Here is a 13704-nt window from a genome sequence, read left to right on the forward strand (position 1 = left end):
GGCGAGGTGGAGCTGGTGTCGCGATGGCACCATATGGGTCTTTCGGACTTGATCATTCTCACCTGGGCATTCCAGTGTTACAGGCTGAGTCATGATAACTTTGTTTGCTGGATGCATGGATCCCAGAATGTCAATATCTTTGTGCCGTTATCGGTTGAATCAGAGTGAGCAACATGGCGTAGGTTTTATATGGCAGCTAAAGCCTAGCTCCCAACTCATGATGGTTGAGGCATGATTTCAACACACTTCACGGAGAAGTTTACTTGCTCGATACCATCGGCAATTGCAGGCTCCTCCAAAGATGCGAAAAATAGCCCCAGAGTTGCGCTTCCTGTACAGAATGAAAACGATATCCGCATCCGAAAGCAGCGATGGCCTAATGTACACTGGAATGAGCTTGCCAACTCTGTGCCGAGTTCGGTCTCGGCATTGCTGTCGATATTACTGCCGGAGCTCGGCCTGTATTACCGGGCCGTAAGTTGCCTCCAGACACTGCCGCAGCCGCAACCACAAACCTTAGGTATTCGCTTTCAAAAGTATCTCCCCAAATCAGACGAAATTTTGGTCCGCTAATCCCAGTATTACCAGGTTTCACTAAGGAAGAAACTTGTTCTTCACAATTCGCACGACTTGCCCCCCCCCCCTTCCATAGGGGCGCCGTCTACATGGATGATGACACCTGCAACGGCTTTATCGGACTACCTCGTTGTTTGCTTTCACAACTTTCGCGCTTTCAACAGGAAAGACTGTCGGACCAGAATTCCGAATTTCCTGGATCTGGGAGCATTAACCATTCGAAAATCCTTGTTTTCGTCCGTCACCTGCCAAATAAATCAGACTACAGTGAAGCCAATCAAGACGATGCCAATGGGCAGCTTGCATTATGACAACAAGTGGTTGAATGGCGTTGTCGCTGAGCTGGTTTAGCGGCGTCAAAGGCCGCAGCGTCTTTATTGGCTAACACGATGGAAGTCGTCGGTATGGCAGTGTCTAATGGTTGTTGAGTGGGCAAGGGTTTGGTGACCAACATGAAGACAAAGGGAATCGTAGGAGGGGGGGTCCTGAGCGCTTAGATGCCATTGATTGATAGTAGAGGAACGAGACCGAGACTTAGACTCCCTGTGCTAACAGATGGAAATGAGCAACCCCCAAGGCCGTGACAGCACTACTTAGTGGAAACTTTCTTTGGTGGATGCATGCAGGTCAAATGCGAGACTGATCCAGATCAACGCAAGATCGATCCAGAACAATGCAGTGGCTCTAAATGCCTAAATTGCATCTAGATTTTAGGGCAGCTCGAACACGAGTTTCGACCGTTGATCGCCATGGATAACCTTTACGCCTATTTTTGAAACTTAATGAGACACAAGCTTTAGTAGAACCTCTTGGGTCTTACAGGTTAGAGTTATTATGGTATGCGGTAAGTTTTACCCTAGGCCAGGTACGATGTATCCCGCAAGGTTAGGCCACCTTCCCCCGCCCTTGTCAGACACACTGGCAAAGCAGAATTGAGGGCGTAGCAAGACGTACAAAAAGCTTTTTCCTGCAACCACAGTACCTATAGAGGAACCTGACGAATGCGGGGTGCGCGGATCTGCGAGAGCATCCTAACCCCCCGGCAAACTATCGCGGAGATGAAGACCCGCCGCATTCCCGCGAGATGCTAGTCATGCCGTGTGAGATGCGACGTGGGAGCCGAGACTCGGATCCGGCATTCGGCTAAGCGGCTGACACTGAGGGATGAATCAAACTTACGAAGAGCGGAAATGCATAAACCCTCAGCAAATGAGCACCACGCTAGACTCCAATTCCTGTTTGAAGTGTGATGCTTTTGGCAGTGTTTCTGATGCCTCCTGAGGATGAGCCTACATGGTCACACAGAGAGGTCATGCATCAGCATACTTCGTTGACGATTCTTCACTCGCTTCAAATCAGTGATCAAAAATGTAGCTTCTTGAACAGAGTCTGCAGGCATTGGACGTTGTAGCGGAGAAAAAGGTCATGTTGTCAACATGAATGTCTCGTGACTACTGCTTGCAATACGCAATAATATCTCCGAAACTCCATTTCTGCTCCATTCCCTGCCTTCGCCGTAGTGTTAGCAGCACATCGGGCTTGGGGGTTTCAACATTTAACCATAGACGCGTGCTGCAGCCGGCTGACTGGAGCATAGGACTCTGGAGAATCAAACGCGAAGACAAAGATTGCTGTAAATGCTGGTCTCATAAGAAACTCGATCAAGCCGGATGAATAGAGCGGAGTGGTTTTGTTTGTGATGGTGTGTAAATAGGAAGCTTGCTCGACTTCTCCGGATCGAATGACGTCGCGTCAAATTCCAGATGGGTGGGTCAGAGTGAATAGCGCTGGCTACGATTTGCAATCTGGCGCCCTTTTAGAGAACAAATTGGTCTCCTATAGAAAGATCGTGGTAAACTAAGAATGTACCTGTAGGACAAACAGCAAAGCAAAGGGCATCCTTAAAATTTTAGTATAATAAGTAGTTTAGGTATATGGCTGCTACATTGATCGTCACGCAGTTATTCTTGTTAGATAAGGGCTTCATAGTTGTCTAGAGTTCTTTACGAACTAATAGCAAGATGACGTGTGTCTCTGACAGTTCTTACTACTATCAAAACTTTTTAGTTTACCGTGTTGATTACTCGAATTCAATGAGAAGGCTGAGGCTATCTTGGGTTATGAACTTGGTCCCTCTATTATGCTGCAGGGCCGGCTTGCAGCATTCGCGGACCAGTTCGCAGGCGGAATCATGCTCAAATGAATTGAGATAACTTGTGCAAGTTTGAAATCCCAGGCTGTTCACGAATCGACTCAATAAAAGCTAGTGTTTAGTGTTTCGACAAGATCACGAGGTTGAAATTTCCAACTACATGTAACCATCCACGAGTCGCTGGTCCAACCAATTCCTCATTTACCATTCTTCTTCTTCTCATCCTCCTTCTTCTTATCCTCCACCTTCTTGGCGGCGGCAGCCTCCGCCTCCTTCTTTTTATTGGATTCGACCGAGTGCCACGACGCAAGTTGATTCGCAGCCCCTGTACCAGTATCACCCCTAACCAGCCGCTCGTGATTCAGTCTGTGCTGATAGGTGTCTTCTGGCGAGTTGCTCTCATTTCTGTCTGCCCTACTACCCGGTTTAGTATTTGGGTTCAGCTTCTGTTTCTCTTCTTGCTTGTGCAAGTCAGATCTGTAAGAGTCCACAGACTTCTTGCAGTCCGGACCACAGGTGTTTTTGTTGATTTTGTCCAGGTTGTCTATATAGGCCTTGTCCTTAGGTCGTAGAGTTTCCTTATTGAACTTTTTGTCGGCGGCTGCTACCTCTTGATCCGTACCTCTTTTTGGGTTCGCCATGTTTGCTGGCGACATAGGATTCGTATTTTTAGTTGTTCCTGATGTAGTTCCCGATTTCTTTGTTCCCGAGTTCATTGTTCCCGAGTTCATTGTTCCCGAGTTCATTGTTCCCGAGTTCATTGTTCCTGATTTCATTGTTCCTGAGTTCGTTTTCTGTTGCTTCGTAGTTCCCGAGTTTGTGCTTGCTGTCTTCACGGTTCCTGGTGTAGTATTCGAGTTTCCTTTTGGTGGCTTCGTTCCTGGTGTAGTTCCCGAGTTGGTTTTTGGTGGTTTCGTGGTTCCTTGCGTAGTTCCTGACTTCGTGCCTCCTGATGACTTTGGAGTTCCTCCCGACTTTGGAGTTCCTCCCGACTTTGGAGTTCCTCCCGACTTTGGAGTTCCTCCCGACTTTGAAGTTCCTCCCTTCGTGCCTCCTGACTTTGAATTTGCTCTTGGGACAATCAGAAAGCCGTTGTTAGGATTGTTGTAGGTGCTCTCCTTGTTATAGTTGGCGTGTGTAGTATCAAGGGGAGCGGACGCTCCGTAATCTTGATTATCCAAGTCAGGGATATTAACTAAGGTCTTATTCCGAGCTTGGATACGACGTTCATCTGTGACCGTGATCTTAGAATCAGTAAAAAAGACGGTTCAAGGAATCATTTGACTTTACCTTCGTTGTTTGCTTTGACATTGAGACCTTCACTGGGCATGCCATCTTTGAGCGCTTGGGCAGGAAGGTGGGAGAGATTAGGGGAGACGGCAATAGGAATTGCGGCTGCAGTAGCTGCAAGAGTTCCCAAGAAAATGACGATAGAATGCATATTGAGAATATGGGTTTCTCCTCCAGAGATAACGATTTTGGCTTTGGAAAGTGTTTGGATACATAAGAAGGGAAAGAAAAGAGGGAAATATGACAACTTTTATAATTTCTTAATGCTAACATTCAGGTAAGAGCTAGCGGCCGCAAAGATTTTAAAGTATAGAGGTTATACCGATTTTCCCTACAAACCGCTTTTCGGTAACTTCTTGAAAACGTAGAAGGATCCTTTCGGAGCATGGTGAATCATTAGGTTAAGGTTTATCTTAGCTTGGATATTGAGTTGAGCTGGACCAGTGAAGGCTTTTGAGACACAACGTAGGACGCGTGGCAGTGGGGAAATTCGTAGACAACGAAGGGCCTACTAATGAGGAGTCAAAAGGGACTAACTGGAAGAGGTTGCTGTGGCCGCGGCTGGCAATAAAGAGGGAAGTAGGGAAGTAGGGACATGCATACTCTCGTTTCCGATTTACCGATTGAGTCCATCTTGGATTACCAATTGAGCAGCCAAATTTTGAGTTTTTCTCGCTCTCTTCTTCCATTGAAAGAACTTGTTTCCCTTGTTCCCGGGCGTCTGATTCTTCGGACGGTGCCTCCGTGGCTTTACCCCTCATTTAGAGACTCATCCGGAAATCTGGTTCCGAACGTGCGAATAAGATACGATGTCCAAAGGCGAATAAAACGGCGCTGAGTTGTGTCTGTACGATGTACAAGGGTGTGCATTCAGTTTTAACCCCTGATCTGGTGTTGTGCAGGGTCAGACTGAGTAGCCTAGCGCTTGTTCAAAACGTTGACTGGCTGGAGTACGATGTCAAGCCTGAGTCTTTGAGTAGCCTGATGTACTGGCGTGGAGGCGAGTGTGGCTACACTTCCACATTCTACCTGTACCTGGCGAGGATAAAAGACTTTTGCTTGCAACCACAGTACGATGTAGGTTGCCATCAAGGGTGGTTGTTGATTGACTTCTGCGCTAGTGCCAGGGGGGAGTAGATCATAACCATAACCTAGTTGTAAAGCAGGGCTGGAAGTGTGTGTTACGACTATCTGTACAGCCTTTCCCTGTGTTGGAGAGGAGTATAAAGTTAGAAAACAGGGCTGAAGAAAGCGTTTATGCAAACCACAAACCTTCCTGGTGTTGGAAGAGAATTATAAAGTTAGAAAACAGGGTTGTTGATCTTACTTAAACGAGGCGAAGACTGCGCAGGCAGGGGATTGACGAACAAGAGATGATTTTGGAGACTAACTTGGGTCCACGATGTGAAAACTTTTCGATCTTGCAGCGAAGCTCGATGTTTTAAGGCTTTCATGACTAGTCCTGTTTGGAAAAGAGAAATGAGCTTAACCTAGTAAGTAAACCAGAACAGGTATAGAGGCTGCTTGAAACTATCCTTGTAAGAGAATGTGACATACAAGGTTAAATGTTAGAAACGAACAAGAGGAAACTGTGCCGTCTAGGCGGGAAAAGTGGGTTGTCGCAGTCTGGTGATTTAGAGTCCTCACAACGTTCGACATGAGGTCCTTCAGTAGCAGATCCTTGAAGCGATCTCTTGGCTCTGATCTGCTCGTCATTTTAGCTTCGGCATTCGCGATGTGTTCACGTAACGATTTCCGCATTCAATGGCTCGCTTCCCGAATGCTCGAAGGCCATGCTTCCGAGTTGGCTTTATGCATGTTGCATGGTCCGGGGTTTCGGGGATATTGCGTCTTGCAAACAGGAAGGAATCACGATGCATTCATGGTTAAGCACCGATGCAGCTCGGGGAACCCTCTTCCAAAGAACCATCTCTCTTAGTTTTACTGAACGCTGCAGGGTCCCCTTGGCTCAGCTATCTTCGTTGTGGCCGAAGATCTCGATCCGCGTAACCCCGCGCGAGGCTTGTTGGCGGTCTTGTCGCCGGTAAACCCCCTGGCTGCACTAGCTGGCACCTAGTCTCGCAAGAACCTGTGACGGAGCGGCCCGTCGCGTTACTTTTGGTCGAGGAGGCGCACTTGAGCGACGGGCAGAACGATTGGTACACGCTGAACCAGGAAGGCTTCGACGAGGATGTACAGCCTGCGCCAAAAGGACTTCTCACCTGAACTCCGGTCACTTGTGGTGACTTTGACCTCTCCGGGGGGCTTCGTCACGGTGCACAACTCTGTGTCAGCGGTGCATCCCTGATTGATGAGTCTGCGGGAGCAGATTTTGAGGGCTGAAAATGTTGAAGACGAGGACTTTGCGTCAGGCCCCGACGAGAGGCTGCTGATCAGGGCGGACAACCCCGAGAGTTTGTTGGTTGAGGACGAGCAGGAATGTCTCGGGATGCTGCGGTGGTTACTTGATGTGTACAGGCACTCTCAGCAACAGTAGCAGCAGCAGCATCTGTAACCCACGGGTTGACTGGATGAGAGCCACGGGTGCAACGTCTCAGCTCACCTAGTCGCTAAGCTTCTTCGCGACATGGCAGGCGACGTGACGGGATGGATCAAAGAGTTTGCAGCTGGGTGATCAAGATTTCACAAAGTTCGAATCCAAGGCTACCTTGTTTAGTTTCTATCAGACTTCGCTGTCCATGAATGTGAATCCCATGCGGATGCATTTCCCTTCCAGCCAACGACTGGCACGGCCTGTTCCAGTTTGTTTGATCCTAGTCATGACCCTCAGATAGCGTTGGGACCCCTCGCAAGGCTGTTCTTGACGTCGCCAGCCTTTCGTCTTGGCAGCAATGTACTCGGGGTCGACGATGACAGCGAGCTGGCCGCCGCTCTTGCTGAAGGTATAGCTCGGTTATCTTTACTTCCAGCCTAGGTAACAACACCATGTACAGGGCTTTTTATGTTGACCATGGCCTATTTGCCTGCAAGACGCCAGCTGAAGGGGGAATGGATGAGAATAGGATGATGGCAGGAGTTCACCTACTGCTCATAATTGTAATTGCCTCGTGTTATGCCGATGATTCCACTCCCGGCAAAAACAGCAGCGGATGAAAACGTGATCTTCGTATATGTGGACAGCCCTCACATCCAATAACCATCTTTCCATAGTTCCTTCCTGTATCCCTCGGTCAGGCGCTCGTCTTCGCCATAGACCTCCTGCCACCCAACGAAGCCCCGGTCGAGCACGTAGACGGTCTGCGGTTCTGTGTTGGCCGACTCCTCGGCTGTGTCCTGAGGCTTCTTGGATGCGAGTATTTGTTCGCGTTCTCGGAGGTAGCGAAGGGCAGCACTGGGACCGCGCTGCTGGGAGAGGGCGCAGTGGAAGACGACGGTCTTCTTGCCTTGGAGGCGGCGGATGAGGGTGGGCATCGTGGCATCGAGGCTGCGGGAGGGCATGTTGATGGCGCCCTTGATGTGGCCGCCGATGTAATCTGCCGAGGAACAGGTTAGCGAGAGAGCGAGCGAGGGAGGTCCTCGAATTGGTTCTTTCTCCTTATCCCAAGGAGACCGTTGGGAAGCTCACCATCGTCGCGAACGTCGACCACGGCCACCGAGGGGTTGGCGGCGGCCTGCTCCGCCAAGAGGATGGTCGAGAGCTTATCGGCGGTGATGCGCTGAAGGTTTCCGATGCTCGCCATGGTGCGCGTGGAGTGGAAAAGCCGCGAGGAGAAGGCGTTCATCGGCTGGGGGGAAGCGACAAGTGTGACGTCGAAGTCGGGGCTGATGTTTATCGCGATAGCTGGAATGAATTTTGGCGGGGGGAGCTTGGACGCGCGCGGGGCACATCTGCACCCTTTGTCAGGGGGGGGTGGAGGGTATCCCTGTAACCCTGTTCTGTACTGTGATGTACTGTCCTGTCCTGTGTGTTTACATAATCTCACTTCCCTTTCGGCTCACCGTTGACCAGCAGTGTTAGCTCCAAGGTGACACTTTCACCTCATGATCCTCTGGATTTGACTGCGTGTGGCCTTCGATGCTTGGACGAGCAATGCCAGACTCGTTGTTCCGTTTCGAAACTTCCTGATGGCCACACCAAGCTCTTCTGTCACCAAGCTCTTCTATCACGACTCCCAACTCAGCAAAGTCGGACAGATGACAGGATATCAATCATAGTCAGTTGGTGAGTCCTCGACGTGTTTGAGCTTGATGTAATAATTCTCCTCATTTTTCAACATGAAGCAGATATCTTTGCCTGCAGGTGATGAGAAGAAGATAGACACATCCTTGCACCAGACCAGAACCACTTCTCATTCCTTCACAGTACTCAAATGAGCAGCGCCACAACGAAGATTGGAAGTAGCTAGGCTTGCAGTGCCCTTCAAATCAGTTGATGAAGAATTCATTGTCCAAGCGAGCCATTAGGTAGATAGATATATGTGCATCCGTTTCCAATGCGAAACCGAGAACACACAGTGTGAGGACTAGGCCCGCTAGACGACTGGGTCGAGGCTGCCGCCGGCCCCACTTCACGGCCTCGGTCTCGGCGCTTGTATTGAACGCCGACCCGAAACCAAATCATTATGGACTCGGCCATCCCCCCGCGTTTTCTGATTCTGGGCCTCGCTATCCTTATACACTTCTCTTCGAGATTCGTCCCAATCTATGTTAAGTTCTGTCACTTCGTCCCGCCCGATTATATACGAGCAGCTTCATGTCAACGTTGGAGGAAAATCAATCTTGGTGACTCTCAGCTTGCTCGAGCGCATAATGATAGCTACGTAACCACTTCATCTGTCAACATCGCTCGGTTTGATTGATTCATCATGCTTAAATCGCGTCCTTCCAAACAGACCTTGCCACGTCTCGAACAAGAACAAGCTTCTCCCACATTCGTTCTTCCGTGGCGACACCCTTGTTGATACTGTGGCTAGCAAAACCACATTGAGGACTGACGGCCAGCGAGTCCGCAAGAACATCAGACACGGCTCTTCCTTGACCCTTGGCCATGGCTTCGGCAGCCTCATGTATCCTTTGCACCAGTGCCTCCTTGTCCTCGAGCTCGGCGATCTTTGTCGACACGAGCCCCAACACCACATTTTTGCCCTGAGGCACGAAGCGCAAAGGTTCGAAGTGACCAGAGATACGAGGGTCGTCGAACTCCAAGTAAAACGTGGCGTAGTTCAACTTGGGGAAAACATGCCGGGCAATCTTCTCGTACGACCCTTCTGCAAATGAGGGCCCGTCAGGCATGTTACCCCGGCAGAGATGAATGCCTACATGCATATCAAGCGGAAGACCCTCAAGAGCTTGGTTGTGTGCCCATATGTAGAGTTCCATCAAAGAGTCGGGGTCGATCCCGTCGCCCCGTAGTCCCTCTCGGAACTGCTCCACGATGAAGAAAGTCAGGTTGGGGTCATCCACCTGAACTGAACGCAGACCCGCGTCGTACAACGCTTTCAGCTCGGCCCGGAACGCGGCGGCTAGATCGAGAAAGTAGTCTTGGTCTGATGCGTATGTGCCAGGGGTGAAGGCCGTTCCTTTGGCGAGGTACATGTGCTGCCAAGTGATCGAGGGGATGGACATTTTGCAGTCTTTCCAGTACTCTTCGGGAACAGTCTTCTTGATCATCTCCCAGGCTGGGAGATACGCCGAACTGACATGCTTGATTTTGCCGGTGGCGACTACGGCGGCGAAGTGCTTCAGGCCCATCTTGGCCAGACCAGTCACGTTGGGCAGGTCAGGACGAAAGTCCTGAGGAATTCTGAGATCCTGGCGGACCTCCATCCCCTCGAGGTTCTCGAAAAAGCCACCAAAGAAGATGGTGCGCTCATACTCCCCCGAAGTGATGGGTCGGATGTCTAGGTCTAGTTGTTTCTGTGCAGCATGGGCGACGGCGGCAGATGTTGCTACAGCCTGGTCGGCCGAGAGCTTGTCGGCGTAGAAGCCTAGTGAAGCGCGGTCTTCCAGGAGAAAGTCGGGACGGATCAAGGAGCCGACTTGGTCGGCGCGGAAGAGGGGAGCCATGACGATGCCTGAGCACAAGAGAAATGGGAGGGATGGTCTATGAGAAGAATAACACTGACGCGACCTGTTGCCCAGACTTTTATATCACCCGTTGGCGTCGTAGAAGTCACATTGCGCCCTAAAAGTAAAGTGCTGTGTGGCCCAGTCATCATGGCCACTTACATTGATCCACTTACATCCATGGACCATTGCAGTTTGGTGTAAACCAGTTCCATGCAACTCGGCCACGGGATGTGGATTGGTCCGGCTGAGCCAGCCACAGCCCCGTCGGTTCATAGCTTAATATATGAGAGTGGAAATAGCACCGTTCATTGGTGAGAGACTAGGGTATGCGTTACATTGTCGAGAACATAGCACTCTAGACGAACTCTGCCCCTTGTTTTCTCCGAGGCTTTTAAAGCAAAGTCGGCTTAACTTGCTTGATGCTAGACCAATGATACCAAAGGCAACCCCTAAGCAGGCAACTTCTTCCATTTCATACCGACAACCCCAACGATGGAAATCACCGCAACAGCCATTGGCACGCTGAAAGTCTCCTTGAGTGCCTTGTTATAAGCCTCGATGACGGCGGGAAGCAGGTCTGCGGGTATCATTGCTTTGAGGTTGGTGGCCCCCATGTCGGCAATCGTCTGCCCGCTGAAGCCTCCCGTGCCGTGGAGGTGTTTTGTCAAGCCGTTTGCAAAGACGGCATTGGCGACGGACATGAGGATAGCCGGTCCTAGGTTTTGAAAGAGCGTGACGGCAGCCGTGCCTGCTGGAATATCAGAGAGTGCCAACGTGGATTGCACTCCCATCATGGGCTGCTGCGATCCCAGGCCTACCCCGATTCCGGCAATGATGGGATATGTGATCCATTTGCTGGGCCCAGTCTCAATCTCAAATGTGGTCATCAAGCCTAAGCCGATCGATGCTAGGACTGTGGCGATGAGCATGAAAGGATTGTACCAGCCAGTAAATGTGACCAGGTAGCCCGCCGTCAAGGCGGCGAGAACTTCTCCGCCGACATAAGGGACAAGCTTGATGCCAGACTCCCTGGCCGACTCGCCTTTGACAGCCTGGAACCAAATCGGGAGCCAGATGTCTGCCGTGTAGTAGGCTGCGTCGATGCAGGCAGCATAGAAGCAGGCAAAAGCGACATTACGCATCTTCATCAGACGCGGGGGCAGAGCTGCTTTGTCCCCCTTCCACATCTGCACGCCGATGAAGCAGACGAGGAGGACTCCGAACGCGACAAGCAGGCCAATCATGGGACCGCTGTTCCACGGATACTCCGAACCGCCCCATTGAAGGGCCAGCAGGAGGCAGATCATGCAGGCGAAGAAGATGGAGAGTCCGAGCACGTCAAACTCCATGAGCTTCTGCTTGATGGTCTTGTTCCTGTCTTGGTCGGGCTGTTCCGGAGGCCGGAAGCAGAAACAGATCAAGGCCAGCGTGGCGACTCCGAGCGGAATGCTGACGTAGAAAGCCCATCGCCAGGAGAGGTGGCTGTCGGTCAGCGCTCCGGAGATGAGAGGTCCGATGATGCCGCCGACCCCGGAGAACGCGCCCAGGAAGCCGGTGTAGACGGCGCGTTTCCGGATGGGCACGCAATGAGCAAGGACAACCCAGGCACCGATGATGATGCCGCTGCACCCGATACCCGTGATGGCTCGACCGACAATGAAGGCGACAGAGTTGGGTGCGCTTCCACAGACTGCGAGGCCGACTTCTCTGAAGGCGATGGCCACCATGAAGGTCCACTTGAGGGAGAAAAGCTCGAAGCACTTCCCGTAGACCAACTGAAAGGAACAAAGCTGAGAGAAGCGTTAGCAAGGAAAGTCGATGAGAAGTTTCTGAAATGACTGGGTGGCAGACTTACGCTGAGCATATACGCAGAGCCGTACCATCCAACATGTTGCAAGGAATTGAACTGATTCGTGATGGCGGGGATGGCGGTTGCGATCAGGGTCATGTCCAGAAAGACTAGGAACACAGCCATGGCGAGCCCGAATATGATGAGAACCAGCCTGAGCCCTTGGGGATACTCCACGTCTGCGTCGTCTGCATCGTCCGGGTGACCGGCTTCGTTGGCCTCTTTCGCTTCTTGGCTGGATATCAGAACACGTCCACCACTCTTCTCGTCGACAGCGACTGCCATCCCTTCCGTCACGGAACTAGTTTCTGAGCTGCCAAGGGACGACGATGGAGCGTCGTTCAGTTTCGAACCGGACATTGTTGACGTTCCTTTTTGCATGGACGCCATGTTGAAGATGGTGAAGCGATTTGTGCAGCATTCCCTGACGAAGGTGGAATAGGATAAGTGTTGGGAGTGCGGACGCAGTAGTTCACTAGGGCACACACAATTCAGGTTGAGTGTTGCCTTCCGAGAGGCGACAACAAGAACACCATCAGACAGCTGACATTTGTCGCCATGTATGCCCCGTAAAGCTGTATCGCGCTATTTTGTGGCAAAACTGCTATCGCGAGCGTCGCAATCCAAGTGAGCAGGGCATCGTGCCTTTGGAAATCCTATCACACTTGATGGTGACACACCCGGGATCCAAGCCCCTGGGTAACCCACACTGTAACGTAGTGCTCAGACGAGGTAGGCGACTGGTCCCATCGATCCAAAGCTGCAGCCTGAAAGTGCCGGATTGGCTAGGTCCTGGAAATTCGGTACCTTTCCCTGGTTGAATCCTTGTTGCTGGTTGGGGAAACAAGTGCCTCGACACGAAGCGAAGTATTCGGGCGAACTGACACGCCTGGGATCAGATTCGTTTCCGAGAAGAATGGGTGCTGAGTGTATCGTATCACTCCAAGACACACTAACCCTGAACTTGCTCACCTCACTCATGCCGCCACTGAACTGTGCAAGGGTTACTGGACTCTTAGCGGCAAATCCTATGCCACGGTCATAAGTCTTGGTTCAGCCCGGTGAGATGCAGGAATCCGCTTCAAAAGGGCCAACCAGGGAAAATTCTCATGCCGTAAGAGGAAGCTGCTTAAGAGGATTTCCCATCCTTCAACTCGCTTTTTCTAGGCATGAAACCATCCGACACCGGCCAGAACACCAATAGTCGTTCTGTTTGGGGTTTCTGCTGATTGGTAGGATCGGACACTCGGGGTGGGATAATGGTAGCTCTGTATTCGACCTGCCAGAGAAGGACAAGGGTGATTTCCAGAAGCCCACTAAGTCTTGTCTTCATTTCGGTTGTCAGCATAGGCTTGGTCACGGTTCGTGTTCCACGAGTTCGGAGACGATAAGCCGTCAGTCAGATGGTCAGCCTCAACGCCCGCAAAAGAGACCCGGGTTTCGAGCACAACCCAGTAAGCCAAAGGAAAAAAGCCCACCGACCCGGAATCGATGAATAGCTCCACTTTGGGGTGCATGCTGCAGCTTTTGCAGGTCACTGCCGATGCGTAAGGCTGCAGTATCACGAACTGCAGATGTGTAGTTTGGGTATCAAGTTGTAGGTCGACTACCTTCGTTGAACAAGACTCTTCCCAAATAGAATTCTCAGTCGTTAACAAAGTCTGACAAAAATTGACTTTGTAAACACAGCTACCGTATGCTCTTGAGTAAATCGCCATTTGGGCTTACGATCGTGGTCACAATCCTGCCTCGCCTCTTCTCTCCCACCCTCTTCTTCGTCACGTCACCTCGCCAGAGAACTATTGCC

General features: G+C 51.1%; 4 protein-coding genes across 4 annotated transcripts; all 4 read right to left on the minus strand.

The window, feature by feature from the left end:
• Positions 1–2815: 2815 nt before the first annotated feature.
• On the minus strand, positions 2816–4217 carry CDEST_10594 (uncharacterized protein). Its single transcript, XM_062926750.1, has 2 exons — positions 4019–4217; positions 2816–3959 (listed from the first exon to the last, which is right to left on the minus strand). Exons 1-2 carry the CDS (start codon positions 4167–4169, stop codon positions 2926–2928), a joined length of 1185 nt encoding a protein of 394 aa, XP_062782801.1. The 5' UTR covers positions 4170–4217; the 3' UTR covers positions 2816–2925.
• Positions 4218–6648: 2431 nt separating this feature from the next.
• Positions 6649–7804, minus strand: CDEST_10595 (Putative Rhodanese-like domain-containing protein). Its single transcript, XM_062926751.1, has 2 exons — positions 7605–7804; positions 6649–7512 (listed from the first exon to the last, which is right to left on the minus strand). Exons 1-2 carry the CDS (start codon positions 7759–7761, stop codon positions 7163–7165), a joined length of 507 nt encoding a protein of 168 aa, XP_062782802.1. The 5' UTR covers positions 7762–7804; the 3' UTR covers positions 6649–7162.
• A 1044-nt stretch (positions 7805–8848) lies between these two features.
• CDEST_10596 (Putative cobalamin-independent methionine synthase MetE/archaeal, UROD/MetE-like superfamily) lies at positions 8849–10045 on the minus strand (the record flags this gene model as incomplete). Its single annotated transcript, XM_062926752.1, has 1 exon — positions 8849–10045. One exon carries the CDS (start codon positions 10043–10045, stop codon positions 8849–8851), a length of 1197 nt encoding a protein of 398 aa, XP_062782803.1.
• Positions 10046–10497: 452 nt separating this feature from the next.
• On the minus strand, positions 10498–12287 carry CDEST_10597 (Putative major facilitator superfamily, MFS transporter superfamily; the record flags this gene model as incomplete). Its single annotated transcript, XM_062926753.1, has 2 exons — positions 10498–11838; positions 11904–12287. The coding sequence occupies 2 exons, from the start codon at positions 12285–12287 to the stop codon at positions 10498–10500; spliced, it is 1725 nt and encodes a 574-aa protein (XP_062782804.1).
• Positions 12288–13704: the final 1417 nt, after the last annotated feature.

The sequence above is a fragment of the Colletotrichum destructivum genome, chromosome 7 (genome assembly GCF_034447905.1).
Source record: "Colletotrichum destructivum chromosome 7, complete sequence".
NCBI classification, from domain to species: Eukaryota; Fungi; Ascomycota; class Sordariomycetes; order Glomerellales; family Glomerellaceae; genus Colletotrichum; species Colletotrichum destructivum.

Coding starts and splice junctions, on each gene's coding strand:
- CDEST_10594 (XM_062926750.1), bottom strand. CDS start 4,169: ATGCATTCTATCGTCATTTTCTTGGGAACTCTTGCAGCTACTGCAGCC. Junction 3,960..4,018: donor TGTCAAAGCAAACAACGAAG/GTAAAGTCAAAT, acceptor TCACGGTCACAG/ATGAACGTCGTATCCAAGCT.
- CDEST_10595 (XM_062926751.1), bottom strand. CDS start 7,761: ATGAACGCCTTCTCCTCGCGGCTTTTCCACTCCACGCGCACCATGGCG. Junction 7,513..7,604: donor GGTCGACGTTCGCGACGATG/GTGAGCTTCCCA, acceptor GTTCCTCGGCAG/ATTACATCGGCGGCCACATC.